The sequence below is a fragment of the Falco biarmicus genome, chromosome 13 (assembly GCF_023638135.1).
Source record: "Falco biarmicus isolate bFalBia1 chromosome 13, bFalBia1.pri, whole genome shotgun sequence".
In the NCBI taxonomy this organism is placed as follows: domain Eukaryota; kingdom Metazoa; phylum Chordata; class Aves; order Falconiformes; family Falconidae; genus Falco; species Falco biarmicus.
The window spans coordinates 25,101,725-25,119,843 of NC_079300.1; the positions used below are offsets into that span (position 1 = coordinate 25,101,725).

Sequence of the window (18,119 nt, forward strand, 5' to 3'; positions counted from 1 at the left end):
AGTTTTTAGCCAGAGAGTCTCCTCACCCATTTTTTTTCCTGATATTGGTGTCTGGGTTCTTTGGGCTGTGCAGACAGCAGCCTGGCAAATGTGATTCAAGTGAATAATGCTCCACATCTTTGATTTTCTTCATTGCTTAATCATCCAGATCCAGTTTTCCTCTGTGGAGACGTCATAGTGTTTTACTTTTACCTCACTGTCAACTTTTCTCAGATTTTCCATTTCTTCTCATGGAAAGTTGCTATGAGAAGTTCTCAGAATTACAATGCAATTATTGTAGCGCCTTTGGCAAGCCAGAAAATGAAGCGCTTTGTAGGTTGGAAAAGGAAATATTTTTTTTGTTGTTTTTATTGTTCCAAACCCTTTCCCTGGGCTACTCCAGAGTTATTTCAGCACCAGGACTCTGTTCTTGGAAAAGTTATGACACTGTAAATGGACTTCTGTTGTACGTGCACCTTAGTGAAAGTAATCAGTTGGTAAACTTAGCAGGTTACTGTGGTGGTGTTTCTCCCCTGTTATGCTGAAATCCACCATTACTGTAGACTTGCTTACCTCAAAGAACAGAAATGGTAGTTACCCGGTTATGGTATCCCTTTTCAATTCTCCCTCGTTGTTTGTTGGGACATCCTGCCATTTAGGCTCTTCTGGACAGGTTGTTCAGTGTGTTGGTGCAGAACGTAACAGTGAACATAAATTGTATCTTACTCTGTCTTGCCATTAAAGAGTGAGCAAAGAGTTGGAGTCCTGTAATATCTGAAAGAAAGAATCAATGTTTCTGGTCCTCTAGGTGTAGTAATTGTCTCCATTCAAGGTGGTGAGGAAAGCTTTAGAAACTTTCAGATTTTGCAGGGGAGGTTAAAATTTTAAGTAGCCAGGTTTGTAGCTGTATATTGTGTACGTATATCCATTAGTGAACATCCTGTTTTCTGGCAATTGCAGCTGCTAGGGCAAGATTTTATCTCTCTTAAAGTCAGTGTGACAAGGCTGGGTATTTGGCCAGTGACTGGGATGTCACTTGTGGTGTATGTGAAAAATTGCTATCCAAAATATTTGATGCATGGATCTAAAAAGATTTTACTGTGAATAAACATAGATAGGTACTTATGATAGATAGGTTTTATGATCACCCAAACTGTTTCTCTTCACCCAAACTTAAAAATATTTTATCAAACTGAAAATAATCTACATAAAGCTCAACAATGCAAATAACTGGAAAGGCAGTGAATGCCAGCCACGAGTCGGGAATGTAATTTTGTCTATTGCTTTGTGCTTGGCATACAACAAGAGATATTTGTTGAACTTTAGCAGGCAGAATTAAGAATACAATTGCAAGGCCTTATGATCTGAATAAAATGCAAATGACAATAAAAGAAGACAAAACTAACAAAATTCCTATGCTGAAAAAGCTGAGTATATAGACACTGGATGACAGGCGGTCTGGGGCAACTCCATACTCAGCATACAACTTAGTAGTTTAGGATTGTGTGATGGTTTTGGCAGTGTGATGAACGTGCTGTTCTGAAATCTGAGCAGGAATGGATATATGTTTTCAGGTGACTGTGCTTGTCTAAGTTCTATCCATAAATATGCAGAGATGCTTCCATGAGCTTGTAGTTTATAATGTACCTGGAGGCATTACATGGTCAGTGCATGCCTCTCCATATTAACTCTTGGGTCTAGCAGCAGGTAGGAAGCAGGCCTTTCCTGAACTCGTGGGGACTCCTGAGTAAAGCCTTGTCTGTCATCAGAGAGCATGACCTGCATGAGGAAGGAGTGGTTACCCGTAACTCGTGCTACCTCTGGAAAGCTGCACACCCTCAACCTTCAAAGGTATGGAGAACTGTGAAGTATCACAAGACTTTGCAGGACTTCTATTAGTTCTTGCTGGCTGTTTGAACTGGGACTATGTGAAGAACTTCAATTTACTTTGGAAAACATTTCTGTTCCTTACTGTTTCCCAGAGTGGAGAAAGGCCAAAAGCTAAAATTAGGAGGGTAACTAGATCAAAGCTGTACTTTGCTGCTTATAGTATGGAGACTAGGCTAATGGTCTTTGCTTCTGGGCAGAAGTTGGCAACTATATGTGTCTCTGTTCCTTCCACAGGGATAGCTGGCCCACAGCAACAACTTGTAGCTTGTTTTGATTTGTACATGTCCTGGATTTTCTTAGCCTCCTTGAAAACTAGACCTGTGTAGAACCAGATCAAGATCCCCAGGCTGTGCCTTTTGCAGACCATTCAAAGGGCCTGTATGCATTGCAGCTGCAATAGAGATTGGCTATATATGGTAGCTTTATCATACCTGGAATAAATAACAGCTTATTTAAAAGGAAGTGCAGCTGCCTGATATCATTCAGAGTTTCCCAGTGGACTTGTACGGGTTGTGCTGAAATGCATGTACTCTCATCTCTATCATTATTGCAACACCAGCGTAGCCAGGTAAACAGTGCAAGTCTACTGGCATATAAAGCAGACCAGTACTATAAAGACTGAGCAGAGGCCTGAGATTTGATTTGGTTGACACTGATTTGGTAACAGATCTGCTCAGTTTTTTTAAGATTCTGATCAGTGTCTAAGGTTGAATTGTTAGGTATTAGCTTAATAGATACAAGCTGCAGTCAGCACAGTCCTTGGAATACAAATATATGACAGTGACTTAGAACAGCTCAAAGATAAATAGCATGAGGTTTTGGTGCCTGTGCCAGATATCCCAACAGATGGTGTAGTGCGGTATCAGTTCTGCAGCTGTAACTTGTCCAGCTTAACCCACTAACAGACCTTTATTTTTGTTTCATTAATTTGCTCTTGCATACAGAACTGAGGAAATGATGGCTACAGGAGCAAGCTAGGCTACTAGCTTGTGAACTTCACCTTCCCTTCTTGCTGCATATTGTCATTCAAGCCTGCAGCAGATTATCTTCTTCCAGCTGCAGTCTTCCTTTCTCAGTCATTTGCACTGAACACAGTGCATTATAGCTCTGTGACGTGAACTGGTGAGGGTTGCTTGAGACTGTTCTCCTGCCTGACGAGGTCAGGATTCTAATACTCGAGTTAATGTGATTTGGGGGGCTTTTGACACCTGCTTGTGGAGGTGTTGCTGTTTGCCATCTGTGCTTCGACTCAAATACCAGGTGATTACTTGCATAACCACTGGTAGTATGTTGCCAGAAGGAGTTAATGCTAGTAACTGTGTCTTTAACTCTTGCCAGGTGTCATGCCATGCTAAGAAAGAGATGCATACTTTCTTATTTTTATCTGATACTTTCTCACCTTTATTGAACTATTTGTGCCTGGGGAGTGGGTTTTCCAGTGGTGGGTAAATACCAGTGCCAACCAACAAGTATGCAGCTAAGAGGTGGGGTGTGCCCAGTCCTCAGATATCCAGCTAGTTCTGTAGAAGGGTGGAAACTAGAAGCAGGGGGTTTGAACATGTCACTTGGATTCTCTGTCAATAGGACAAACTGTTGAGTTCTTGCCTATAAAGCAAACTGATTGTAAGATAAGATTTTAAAGATATTTGTGAAAAAATGGCCTACTCAAAAGAGCGAAATCTAACATGGAGAAGTGAAAACTGGAAAGTCCAGGAAAGCATATAGATGATACAACACTGCAGAAAAAAACACATGTAAGAGGGCAGAGACAGTGAATGGGTGTTGAAGATAGTATAGGAAATGTATGCCGTGATTTCCTGGAAGAAGGAACGAGATCAACGAGGCTGGAAGCAGGAAAGCAAGTTAGTCATCGTTCTGTATTAAAGGAATACAGAGGAATATTGTTTCTTATATCTGTGTGCTTACAGCACTTTGGACTGTGCTTACAGGCTCAAAGGCTTGATCTGCATTTAATATTTTCCAGTGTAAAGTGTAGCAGTATATGACAATAATGGCATACTTTGCCTATTGCTATACAATCTATTGTGTATTGTATAGCTATTTTCTATGTATGCAGAATCTAATTACTTGTGCTACAAGTGAAAGCATACTATTGCTAACAACACCTTAGTTGAAAACATGTTGGTTAACAAGAACCGCATTTATATGTTAATCAAAGGAATAATTGTACCAAGAGTACAAGTCCTTTCGTTTTTTTTCTCAGTTTTGAAGTAGTTCTTGACTGAAGAACCGGCCCCATCTCAAATAACTAACCTCATGATGTCACCTGCTTGGGAAGAAAGCTCTAGACATTCTTACCCCCCAGTGATCAGCTGTGGGATCTCATCAGAGAGGGACACCGCAGTCTGTGGGAATTTCTCTGTTGTGTGTGCATTGTCTATTCCTGGAATGCTTTCCAAAGAGCTTTTCCTACACACAAACCTCTCCATAAAGTACTGTGCCTCTGCCACACACATTAAACTTTCTGGATTAGAAATCTGAATGTCATGAGCCCTTGAAATAGTATCATTGTCCTAACCAGATTCTATCACCTAATTAAAGACTATTGTCTTATTCCCTGTCTTAATGGATCTCCCCAGAGGCCTGCTTTGGTTGGTTCCAGAAGAGTCAGGCCCTCAAAGTAGGACAAGGACTCTGACCTGAAGGTGATATTTTAATATCCTTGATATTGGCTTTTTTATTTTGTCTTTCATCAGGTTGATAATACCTAGTGCTGGTTTATGTCACTTTCTGTCCATGCACCTAATGGTTTAACACTGTAGCTTTAGCACTTCGGGTATCACTGCATCTCAGCTTACCGTAGGTGCCAGCATTTTCTCTGTACTTGGGGCTGATTGAAAGACATAAAAATGGATTTTATGTCCAGTATATGGTACATTGAGAGTGATGGCTTGGATTCTCATTTTGCACCACAGTACTATTTCCAACTAGGCAGAGGTTTTAATGGCAGAGTTGCATCTGAGATAATGGTTATAACTTTGAGACAGTTGTCATAAGTTTCTGAATAACTTTAAGAATAAAAATAGTTGAACTCTGCTTCATTATGCCCTGTCATTTTCATTACCTGCATGTGGTAGCACCCTTCTGCCATCCACCTCCCATGGAGATTGTGGAGAACAGTAGATCGAGAAGCCAGTCATTCTGCTTCTAACTGGCTTACTACTAGCAGGACTTCTGTACAAGCACAGGAAAAAAAATTGCAGAAGCCTACTTCTGCACTGCATTGAAGTTTCCATTTGTCTGGGGGTTACTGAGCATATTTGAGGGCAGAGTTTAGTTTGGGACCTCAGTACTCCCATTCTGGCCTTTCTCTGGACCCAGTAAATTCTTTCTAGAAATGCTGATTGGAATACATTTTGCTGGCTTTATTAGGGTCAGAGGCAACTATTACACACTTGGTTTTTAGATTTTTACTGCAGGGGATTTTTAAATGAACATGAATAAGATATTTTCTAAACACACAGCAAGAGCTTCCTGTTGGAGTAGGCTACCAGGCATCTAATTCTGTGTCACTTGTGCTTCTAGTTGTATTGAGTTTGTGTGGCAAGGTTTTGGTATGAGGGAGGGCTACAGAGGTGGCCTCTGTGAGAAGCTGCTGGAAGCTTCCCCTGTGACCAACAGAGCCAATGCCAGCCGGCTGCAAGACAGTTCTGCCACTGGCCAAGGCCGAGCCAATTAGCAACATTGGTAGAGCCTCCTTGATAACATATTTAAGAAGGGGAGGGGGGGGGGGAAACCCTGTGCAACAAATTGCAGCTGAAGAGAGGAGTGAGACTATGTGAGAGCAGCAGCCCTGCAGACCCCCATGTCAGAGCAGGAAGGCAGGAGGTGCTCCAGGTGCCAGGGCAGAGGTTCCCCTGCAGCCTGTGGTGAAGCCCATGGTGAGGCAGGCTGTCCCCCCTGCAGCCCGTGGAGGTTAACGGGGGAGCAGGTATCCCCCTGCAGCCCGTGGAGGTTAACGGGGGAGCAGGTATCCCCCTGCAGCCCGTGGAGGTTAACGGGGGAGCAGGTATCCCCCTGCAGCCCGTGGAGGACCTCATGCCTGAAGGAGGCTGTGATCCCATGGGAAGCCCATGCCGGTGCAGGCTTCTTGCAGGACCAGTGGCTCCATGGATAGAGATGCCTACACAAGAGCAGGTTTGCTGGCAGGACTCGTGACCCCTTGGGGGACCCGGGCTGGAGCAGTCTGTTCCTAAGGTCTGCACCCTGTGGGAGGGACCCACACTGGAGCAGTTCATGAAAAACTGCAGCCCATGGGAAGGACTCGCTCTGGAGAAGTCCATGGAGAACTGTCTCCCACGGGAGGGTCCCATGCTGGAGCAGGGGAAGAGTGTGAGGAGTCCTCCCACTACAGAAGAAGGAGCGGTGGAGACATGTAATGAACTGACTATAACCACTGTTCCCTCGTCCCTCTGTGCTGCTGCAGGGGAGGAGGCAGAGAAATTTGGAGTGAAGTTAAGCCTGGGAAAAAGGGAGGGGTGGGGGAAAAGTATTTTTTAGGTTTTGGTTTTATTTCTTATTATCCTACTCTGATTCAAATGGGAATAAATGAAAGTAATTTCCCCAGGCTGAGTCTCTTTTGCCTGTGATGGTAAATTGCTGAGTGATCTCCCTGTCCTTATCTTGACCCATGAGCTTTTCTGTTATATTTTCTGTCCCCTGTCTGGTTGAGGAGGGGAGTGATGGAGCAGCTTTGGTGGACACCTGGCATCCAGCCATGGTCAATCCACCACACTAGTTTAGAAGAGAACTTTGGCGATCTAATCAGCTCTGAATTAATTTTGCAAGATTCATAGCAAGGCTGCTGTGTCTCACAGTCCGGGGTCAGTCTTGAGTGGAGGTGTCAAACTGCAGTAAAAATATCTTTATCTGCCTGTGGGTAGGGGAAGTGTCTGAGGAAGTCACTGAGTAAGAAGTGACAGCAGTGGCATTTCTTCTCCTTGTGGCAGCACCAGCAAGTCCCCATACATACTTTGACAGAAATTAGTGCTGGTGCCATTATTGACCAAATTCCTTGCAAGTTTGATCCATGGCTTTTGCTACTCAGATTTTGTTTATTATGTTTCTTTAGAAGCTCATATTTAAAACCAGCTTGTAAACTGTCCTGTCATGTAAGGCATAGCCTGAGAAGTTCTAACTTAGTTGCTGTTTACTGATGTCTGGAAGCAATGGGATTTTGCTGGGCAATGGTGGACAGTGTTGGTGCATGGACACCTCTGGCTTAGCAGCACAAATGTTTACCCAGCTGAGAGCCGAGGCTGTGGTAAAGCTCAGAAATACCTATCTCAGCTCCCAAAGGTACAGTTTCCCATTATACGCCCAGAATCTCCTACCTTCTATGAAGACAGAAAATTTAAATATTTTGATTACAGGAGTGAAATTCAGAAAGATTTGAAGAGTACTTGAACGAACATGTTGGGCTGCATCAAGAGGTGTATTTTTATGATAATGGTAATCAAATGAACTGCCTAAAGGCAAATAAGCAATTACACTGGAGATGAAAGTGTCTGACATGATCATTCAGAAATTAGAATACCTGTTTTGTCACTTAAGTCATCTTGCTCAGGCTGTTAGTGATGGCTGCCTGCAGTATGTCCCTTACTGCCCAGGTCAGGGTGACAGCTTAAAAGTCTTCATTGTTGGAGCTTTTTGTTTCAAGCTATGAGAGCCTGGGGATATAAATTAAGGTTCTGCTGAGCCATATTCAATGCCTTTTTTGATAGAGGATGGTTATGTCTTTACTGACATGAAAAAATGAAGTCTCTGGGCTTCGTACTCTAAGGGGAAGACAATATTGGGCAAAATTGTTGTTCCTTGGAGGAATCTTACAGAAGCATATGATACTCTCAGAAGGGGCAGAAAGGCAACCTTTGACCTTTGCAGCCATAAAGCTGGAATGACATCAACACGTATTCTAACGTTTAGTTGGTTTGAAAGCCAACATGATAAAATCTATATAATACCCAATTACGTTAAACTAACCCAGGTGAATGCTACATGAAGTAGTCAAAGAATTGAAATCATGGGAAGAAAAGCCTTCCACCAGTACAGTAGTGGAGTTCCAGTGCCAATTGTTTGCCTTTAGAAAATCCTAGTCTCAGTGCTCTGCAAGGTTTTGGTACCTAACTTTAAACAGATGCTTTGGTCCAGGCACCCCATAGTACCTAATCTGCTGAAGGCCATGTCAGTTTAAACGGTATTTTTTTTACTGTGGTGGCAAAAGGCAAAATGGATATTTTGTTCTATGAGTCAGTGACAGTTTCCAGCTGCTGTTCTTTAAAAAGCAGAAAAGACTTGTAGATTTATATAGTGGACCAGTAGGAAAAGTGCCAACAGTGGATGGCCCTGGACACTTCAGGGATAACAGCTCTATGCTTGTACCAAAGATGATAAATCCTCATTGACCAAATGAAACCTCAGAATCATATGCTGAAAAAATGTTCACCACAGTTTTGCAAGTGAAATTTCTGTTAACTGATAAACTCACTCTGAAAATGGACTTGGTAATAGTAAACTCCTGGGAACCCGTTGTTTGCTTTTAAGGGGAGGGGGGAAAACTGTGAAAGGTTAGCTATGAAGAAACCCCAGTCTGCTGGCAGTAGGCTGATGTTCTAGATGCAAAATTTTGGGCATCAGAAAGCTTTTAATAGATTTGCTAATCAAAGTTACTGTCAGAGACTTCTTTATTAGATGTAACTAAAGGGGGGAGATCTTTTAGATGTTTGCACATATCATAAGACAAATTAATTCAGGTTACAGATTCTCTTTAATGCCATTAGGTCTGTTTGTAGTTGTCCTCTGTGGTGGATTGATGTTGGCTGGCTGCCAGACGCCCACCCAGTTGCTCTCTCACTCCCCCCCCTCAAGAGAACCGGGAGAAAATAAGATGAAAAAGCTCATGGATTGAGGAAGACACTTACCAATTACTGTTATGGGCAAAACAGACGTAATTTTAGAAAAATTAATCTATTACCTATGAGAAACAAAGACAACAGCTGAAATGCCTTCCCTCCACTTCTCCTCTTTTCCCCCCAGGGTCGAAGTTCACTCCTTCATTCCCAATGCCTCCACCTCTCCCCTGGCTGGTGGAAGGGGATTGAGGGGTTGCAGTCAGCCAGCAACAGTCCCTCTCTGCTCTTCCTTCCTCCTCACACTCCTCCTCCCTGCTCCCGTGTGGGTCCTTCCCACAGGCTGCGGTTCCTTTAGGACAAACCTGCTGCAGCATGGGCTCCCCTGGGACCGCAGGGGAGCCTGCCCAGGCCCTGGCGACACCTCCTGCTGTGACCCTGCTGCCCACAGGGCTGGCTCTCACACCTTGTCCCTCACCCCTTGCTGTTGGGTGGCCTTTGGCCCTTTCTTAAGCACTCTGTCATGGAGGTCCTCCAGCTCCTCTGAGAGACCCAGCCATGCCCTGCCCTGGGACCACTGGAACCTGCTGTGCCTGGTACGGGGCAGCCCCAGCCGCTCCTCATCAAGAAGGTGCAGCCCTGCAGCCAGCTGCCATGCACGGGCACCTGATACAACCTGTGTTTTTCAGGAATGTAAAAGGGCTTATGTAGCTCTGTAATCATATGTTATGATGCATACTCACAAAGGCCTGATTTCTAGAAAGTTTCTTGTAAATTTTACAAAGTTTTGGACAGCAGAGCTCCATTAATAGTAGTGTTGTCTTTAAGGAATTGCAGGATTACAGGAATACTCTGCAATTTGCCCATCCTGTGTGGTGAAGTAAAACAGTCCAAGAAATGTACCAATCTGAAGAAAAGATCTCAGCTGATTTACAGAAAAGGAACATCCTTATTTCCAGCCCACAAACAAGTAAAGCAGGGAAGAACAGCATGAGTGATAGGCAATTGAGCTTTAACCTTCATTTCAGAAAAGATAAGCAACTGAAAGGGGAGTCGGTTTCTTAGGGCAACCCCCCTGGCTAGCAGCAATGACCTGCTTCTGGCATGTTGTTCACAACACAGGCACTTCTGTAGATATTAGAAATACTGGTAGATAAAAATTGGGCAGCAAAAATCTGGCTTTTCATATGCATAGATTGATTCTTATTAAAACCCCCTTAATTCATATGTGAATAAATCTTTATCTTCCTTTTCACTTGTGAAAGATAAATACCAAGGCACCTCAGAGCTGGAGTCATCTTAGTGGGCATTTCCTTCTGCCCAAAGAGTCTGAAGTCAGGGCCTGGGCAAAGAATGCTTCAGCTGAACCTTGTGTCCATTGAGTCAGTACCAGGAGAGGCATGGAGGAAGTATAAGTCTACCTGCAATTTCTTGAATAAGCGGGGTTTAAAGGAATTACAGTAATTTCAGGATAAATCATGAAAAGTAATCCTTCAAAATAATTTAAACTTAAGAATTAACAAATAAAAGCATTGAAAACTCTTGAGCCAGGCCCTTTTGCCTCCAAGGAGATTTTTTAAAAACTAATATTGCATTGTGAAATTTTTTGAGACTTTTTAGAATTTTTATTTGCAATTTTCATCCCAAATTGTAGGCCAAGTTTACTTAAAATGATTTCTGGATGTGTATAATATTGACACATGTATGTCTTTTAGAACTAAGATTTAAAGGAAAAATCTTCTGTATGTCTTTTATCCATGAAATCATGAGAGATGGCAGAAGCAAGCTTCATGCAGCAGCATTGTCCTTTGGCAAGTCAAACCACAGGTTATATTGCATTTGCACCTTATGTTGCAATTTAGAAATTACTGGCCTGGTTTCTAACAAGTTAGGTGTGCCCTTCCCTATGGCAGTATTATGCTTAACATATGCAGTTCCCACAATGGCAGAAAAAATGTGTACATGGTAAAATATGGCTTCCTGCTCTGAAGTATTTGATTTGTGCATAAATGTCTTATTTACATGTACTACCAGAACAGTAATATTTCTAATTGAAATAGACTAACAGGAAGAATAGCTGCTGGAAGTTGTAGAGGGGTTTGTAGTGTTGCAAATCCAGGGCAACTGGGGGATGTGCTTACTGGAGGGGGTGATGCTGCCAAGATCCCAATTGCACTGAGCAGGTAAAAGAGTATGTTTTAGGTTAGAGCTGGTGATAGTCTTGGGCGAGTGCTGGAGCAGCAACCATGGTGGGGGATTGTGTCCCTCCTTCCACCCTGCTGTGCTGGGTGCACTGCACATCTCTCTGTCTTTCTTCCCTGTGCCCAGCAGCATGGAGCATCGGAAGCTACTCTGGAGCACCTCCCTAAAACACCTCTTCCTGGTGTAAAGATTTTAAGAGTGTGTGGTTTGAATAGTTCAAATATAAGCTGAAGTTAGATTAAAAAATAAATGAAAGCATGCAGTATCAGGCTGTGCCTGACAGTTGCTGTAATGCAGAGTGATCCCTTTCTGAGAACTTGCTTGCACTCAGTAGTTGCCTTTAATTCTAAGTGCACTGTGAGCAGACTACCTGTAACTCTCAGTCCTGGCTGCTAAATGTTGATAGATTCTTTGCAGTGTGGCATAGGTTGCACCTCTGTGTTGCTGAGCGTTACTGAAGCACAGATAATCTTTAAGGGACTTCAATGTCAAGTGAGAAAAAAGAAGAAACTGAAATTGCGTTTACTCTTCTGCACTTCAAAAGACTTGTTATAAAATTTTCCCTTACCTTTAAAGATAGCAACTAGAAAGCTCATACTGTGGGAGCCTTTGCTTTTAAACGCTGCAGCAAGCATAATACACACTGATTGAACTTGCAGTTGGCAAAAGCAAAAGCTGGGGGGGATGTAAGAGAACATGTGCTGTCCTTTGTAGTTCCAGTTCTTTTAGAAGCACTCACAAATAGCTTTAGTTTCTTTAGCAAATACAATGGCATCATTCTGGGCATGCCTAGTAGAAGTGTTCTGGGGCTAGTAAACTGTGAACAAACCTGTTTGCATTGCTGTACTGTAGAGCGCAGCACAGATAAGCCCTAATTGTTATGCAACTCCTTAGCATAAGCTCCTGGCATGGCTCATATGCTTCCCTTGTACTAAGACCGTCCAAAATAGCAACAAGAAAGCATGTAACTAAAGACACAGCAGGAGTGTAGGAATTCACCCAGGCCTTGGATGTTCTAAAGATTGAACAATTCCTCATTTCAAACCTTCCAAAATGCTAAGCATAATGTATTTTCTTCGGAGCTTCTTCAAGGTAAGCAATTTCAAACTTTTCCTGAGTGTGGGAGCTTGTTTGGTTTAGTTCTGTTTTGACAAGAGAGAAACTTAGATTTGAAGTCTGTACAGGAATGTAGAAAGTAGTTTTCTTGAGAACTGATGCCCAGTAAGTAAGTGCACTCACCAGGTTTGCAATTTGCTTTGCTATGTTAATATTTGATTTGTAGAAAGTGGTTATTTTCTGCTACAGTGTAAAGGAAACACTTGTGAATTTACATTGAAAGATCCTTATATGATGAAAACTATAAAATTTGTGGTGTAACCCACATCCATCAACAGGGAGTTATTAACAGAAAGATGCCTGTTGTGAGACAAAACCAAATTACAACTCATTTTTGTTATGTTTTTCTGAAGTGTTTGTTCTATTTTAAACATACCAAATTGAGCAATTGAACTCTACCATCATTGAAAACATTTTAGATACAAAATAAATTATAAAATATTGCCAATAAGTATAAGTTTATATTTCATATTATTAAAACAACCACACTAAAAATCTAATCTTCAGTGATGTGTATGCAACTTTCTGGGGGCAGTTTCATTTTCTGTGAATCTAATAAATTCCACAGTTTTATGACTGAGGTCCTGCTGCTGTCTGCTGTTGGGCTGAAATAGCTGTTTAAAATCTGAGTCCCAGCTGTGGCTTTCACCTTGCTCAGAGTGACGGCGCATGTTGCAACTGGAGCGTGTGCTGCAGGTTTCGTTAGAAGCGTGCACTGTGAAATGTGTAGATGATTTGGAGAAGTGTGGGTCAAAGGAAATGGAAGTTTAATCAGATTAGTGAATATTGGATTATTCTGTGATCTAAAATGTTAGAATTTAAAATGCAATAGAGAATTATGCTAACTTAGAAGAAAAGTACTTAAGGAATAGAATAACTATAATCAGCTGAATTCCAGCTTCCCATTATGTTGTCACTTACACATTTGCATGCCAAACTGCTTCTTGGTAAAGTATGCTGCAGGATTGCAGCTGTAATGTAAAGTCAGCGGTAAATTTGATTTTACAGCTCCGTGGAGACCGACTGCTGCTTAAAATAAATGTGAGAAAAGGTTTGATTCTGGTCTTAACACATGTAGTTACAGTTAGCACCTGCAGCCACCCGACGGTTCATAGAAAACCAATAGCACTTCTAAGTAGAAGGTGGGCCTCATTTTTGGCAGCCTTCCTTAGAGAGATTGTGTGGAGTTGGTCTTAAAAATGGCCTACATTTGGGTTGAAAATATCTACGTAGCTTTTTCTGAATTACTTTGTTACTCTAAACACTGCATTCTTTGGGAGGTAAAAGCAAGGTATAGGAAAAACACAATAGGAAGCAACAGGAAGGTTTTTCTGCCTTACTGGGATATGGTTATTCACTCATCATACTTGCATTGCTGTTTCATCGCATGATTGGCCTTGACTTTGAAAAATTATAGCGTAAAACGTGTTGCTAAAGTGTATGTAAGTACCTTACTTTAAGGTGGGAGAGTATATACTTCTCAGTACGTAAAAGAGGATTTTTTGTTACATTAGGATGATACACCTGCAATAGCATTAAGACACTAGTATTTGAGAAAAACAGGACTGAGTAAATCTGGTAGCTGTTAAGTTGGTGATTACTGGATTCATTCTGAAGATGATCACTGTCGTTTGTACCAGCTTTGTGCCATCGCTGTTGGTTTCAGTTTGAGAGATTAGCAAGGGTCAGTTTATGTCTACAAGTTTCATTTTGCACTCATTGTCTTAAATCTAAGATAAGTTGGTCAAACTTTGAAATGGAGGTAAAATTAAGACTATTTTAATTACAGTTTCTTCGTTGTTTTCTGTGAAGTTTTCTTGAAATAGAAAGTTCTTAATTGAAAGCTGACCAAAACACAGTATATCTAGAGCTGTATTTTGCAGGTCCTGTGTACCATGCTGCACTTTGATATTCTTGTGGTTTGGGTCACACTAGAATGACCTGAATAGCTTGAAATGCAGTCTCAGGTCTTAGCCATGTTTCTCAATAGGATTTTAGCTCCTAAGATCCCCATATCCATGGCTGGGAACTTTACAAGTATCACCCTCACCTGACTGGAAAGAAAAAGTAGCCTGGGTCAAACAGCTAACAAATCTGCCCTCAGCTTTGGGATAAATGCTGCTAATGCTGTGGCAGTTACTGTGGTGCCTCTTGTCCTCCTCTGGAAGTTACATCAGTGCTACTGCTGACGGGAGGAGCAGGAGGAAGTGGCACTAGCATAAACCTGTCCCTGCACCTCTAGGAGGGACCCAGATTTGGGTGCAGGACCCTGGGGAAGGGTTGGTGGGGAAAAACCTGGGCCCCCCCACCTGCCCTGTTTGTTTCTGGCTGCAAGGCTTTTGTAGCACAGAGCTATGAGTTTGCAATACATAACTGTGATGGTATCATGGTTCCTTTCACTGCGTGTTCAAAGTAGACACACAATTGCATGCCCATCTGAACTTGGGAAGATGTGTCAGCAGAGGTATCCTGTTATATTTTGATCAATCAAGTTTTTCATCTCCCATAGGAATCCATTTAAAGGCTTAATATGTTTATCTTTGCTTCTGCCAAGTGAAATGGAAAGAGATATTGAGGTTGTTATAAAAATACAACTGCATTGGTTTTAGCTGCTGGTTTTTCCCACTAATTTAAATAATTCTCTAATTAAAATATTCTACATGTCTGTTCACTTAATGTGAAAATATTTGGTTTTCATATAAAATCTGCAGAGATCAAAGTGTAACTCCTTATTAAATGAATAATCATATATATGGTTCAGATGAGCTATAATTAATTTTTGAGGAGTGCAACAGCAAAGTTTATGGAAGTATATTATTATTTTCTTTAATTTCAAAACCAGAAAATGCTGATTAATACCGCTGTCTTTATAATGATGGCCACAATAAGAATCATGTTTTCACTTATGGCATGGAGGGTTTCAAAACAAGCAGCCTGTTGCAGTAATTTTCAATTCCTGTCTAGTACCACTGGTACAGCGGTAAACAACGCACGATGCAGATTTGCCACTAATACCTTTAATGCCTCTAAAATAGTACACCTATTGTTCTCTCTGAACCAAAGCTCCAGGCCACTAATACCAGCTAAACAATTCCTGGCCACTTTAAAAGGCCAGTGTATGCCTGAGCAGTGATTGCTGCAGTCACCAGTTGCAGGCAGAGCTTTTGGGAGCCCTGCTGCTGCTGTCACAGGGAACAGCATTGCACAGGTGTAGGACACCTGAAATTTGTTTCAGATTCAGTGTTTGAAGTGTCATACATTTCTCTCTCATTGGCCACAACTTTCATGTAATTCTGCTTAGAGATCTGTGTCATCTGCTTGGTTAGTTTTTGCAGCCCTTCCAGCTTAGACTTTGGATCTGAACCTAACGTTGCTGGTTTTCTCTTTGAACAACATGCCAAGCTTGCATTTGCATGAATCGGAGAAGAGTTTGTTCACCATATATGTTTCATAGAATGGTGTGGGTTGGAAGGGACCTTAAAGATCATCCGTTCCCAGCCCCCCTGCCATGGACAGGGACACCCCCCACCAGCCCAGGCTGCTCCCAGCCCCGTCCAGCCTGGCCTTGGGCACTGCCAGGGATGGGGCACCCACAGCTGCTCTGGGCAGCCTGGGCCAGCGCCTCGCCGCCCTCACAGGGGAGAATTTCTTCCTCATATCTAATGTCCATGTGCCCTCCTTCAGCTTCCAGCCATTCCCCCTTGCCCTGTCGCTACGTGCCCTTGTCAAAAGCCCCTCCCCAGCTTTCTTGTCGGCCCCTTTAGGTGCTGGGAGGCTGCTACAAGGTCTCCCTGGAGCCTTCTCTTCTCCAGGCTGAACAACCCCAACTCTCTCAGCCTGTCTGTAGGAGAGGTGCTCCGGCCTCTGATCATCTTCGTGGCCTCCTCTGGACTCATTCCAGCAGGCCCACGTTCTTCTTCTGCTGGGGCCCCAGAGCTGGACGCAGTGCTGCAGGTGGGGGTCACGAGAGCGGGGCAGAGGGGGAGAATCCCCTCCCTGGACCTGCTGTCGGTCACGCTTCTTGTGATGCAGCCCAGGATGCGGTTGGCTTTCTGGGCTGCGGGCGCACACCGCCGGGTCACGTTGAGCTTCTTGTCCCCCAGCACCCCCAGGTCCTTCTCCTCAGGGCTGCTCTCAATCCATTCTCCTCCCAGCCTGTATTTGTGCTTGGGATTGCCCCAGCCCATGTGCAGGACCTTCCACTTGGCCTTACTGAACTTCATGAGTTTTGTATGTGCCCACCTCTCCAGCCTGTGGAAGTCCCTCTGGACGGCATCCCTTCCCTCCAGCGTGTCAACCACACCATATAGCTTGGTGTCATCGGCAAACTTGCTGAGGGTGCCCTCAATCCCACTGTCCATGTTGCTGACAAAGATGCTGAACAGCACTGGACCCAGTAAAGACCCCTGAGGAATGCCACTCATCACCAGTTTCCACTTGGACATCGAGCTGTTGACTACAACTCTTTGAGTGCAGCCATCCAGCCAATTCCTTACCCACTGAGTGGCCCATCTGTCAAATCCATGTCTCTTCAGTTTAGAGATAAGGATGTTGTGTAGGACAGTGTCAAGTCCAGGCAGATGACATCAGTTGCTCTTCCCTGATACATCAATGCTGTAACCCTGTCATAGAAGGCTACCATATTTGTCAGGCACAACTTGCCCTTAGCAAAGCCATGTTGGCTGTCACCAATCATCACCAATCACCTCCTTACTTTCCATCTATCTTAACATAGTTTCCAGGAGGTTCTGCTCCATGATCTTGCTGGGCACTGAAGTGAGACTGACTGGCCTGTAGTTTACTTGGTCTTCTTTATTTCCCTTTTTAAAAGTGGGGATTACATTTTCCCTTTTCCAGTCTGTGGGAACTTCACCAGACTGCCACAACTTCTCAAATATGATGGATAGTGGCTTAGCCACTTCATCTGCCAGTTCCCTCAGGACCTGCAAATACATCTCATCAGGTCCCATGGACTTGTGCGCCTTCAGGTTCCTTAGATCCTCTTGAACCTGATCTCCTACAGCAGGCAGTTCTTCATTCTCCTAGTCCCTGTCTTTGCCTTGTGTGACTTGGGTGTGTGGCTGGAGCATTTGCCAGTGGAGATGGAGAAAAAAAAGTCACGGAGTACCTCAGTCTTCCCCCTATCCCATCTCCTGTTTCCTTCTGGAGAGGGCCCACGTTTTCCCTAGTCTTCCCTTCATCACTGATGTACCTGTAGAAGCTTTTTTGTGGCCCTTAATATCCCTGGCCAGATTTAATTCTGTCATGGCTTTAAGTTTCCTAACTTGATCTGCGACTGCTTGGACAGTTTTTCTGTATTCTTCCCAGGCTACCTGTCCTTAATTCCCCTGCCCCGTAGGCTTCATTTTTATGTTTTATGTTGTTCAGGAGCTCCTTGTTCATGCAGGCCTCCTGGATTTTTTGCCCAAATTCATCTTTGTTGGGATGCATTGCTGCTGAGGTTGGAGGAAGTGATACTTGAATTTTAATCAGCTTTCTTGCGTGCCTCTTCCCTCCAGGGCTCTATCCCATTATATTTTACCAAGCAGATCCTTGAAGAGGCCAAAGTCTGCTCTCCTGAAGTGCAGGGTAGTGATCTTGCTGTGCACCCTCCTTGCTGCCCTAAGGATCTTGAACTCCACCATTTCGTGGTCACTGCAGCCAAGGCTGCCTTTAAGCTTCACATTCCCCACCAGCCCCTCCTTCTTGGTGAGAAAAAGGTCCAGCATGGCACCTCTCCTCATTGGCTCCTCTATCAGTTGGATAAGGAAGTTATCAACACATTCAAAGAACCTTCTGGATTGCCTATGCCCTGCTGTGTTGTTCTCCCAACAGGTACTGGGGTGGGTGAAGTCCCTCATGAGAATGGGAACTTGTGAATGTGAGGCAGCTCCTATCTGTCTGTAAAGGGCCTCATCTGCTTGGTCTTCCTGGTCGGGTGGCCTGTACCAGACCCCCACTGTAACGTCACCTGTCCCTGCCTTCCCTTTAATCCTGACCCATAAGCTCTCAGTCAGCTCCTCATCCATCCCCAGATGGAGCCCCATGCACTCCAGCTGGTTG

General features: G+C 43.5%; 1 protein-coding gene across 3 annotated transcripts in view; it reads left to right on the plus strand.

The window, feature by feature from the left end:
• The window catches only part of ARHGEF4 (Rho guanine nucleotide exchange factor 4), a 228,211-nt gene that overhangs the window by 37,304 nt on the left and 172,788 nt on the right, over positions 1-18,119 (plus strand). The window contains exon 1 of one of the 3 annotated variants that reach the window (XM_056358092.1): positions 11,784-12,032. The exons of the other annotated variants lie outside the window; for them this stretch is intronic. Within the exon in view, the coding sequence (XP_056214067.1) occupies positions 11,994-12,032 (39 nt within the window). The 5' untranslated portion in view covers positions 11,784-11,993. Of the gene's footprint in view, positions 1-11,783; positions 12,033-18,119 lie in introns of those variants that run through there. 3 annotated transcript variants of the gene reach the window in all.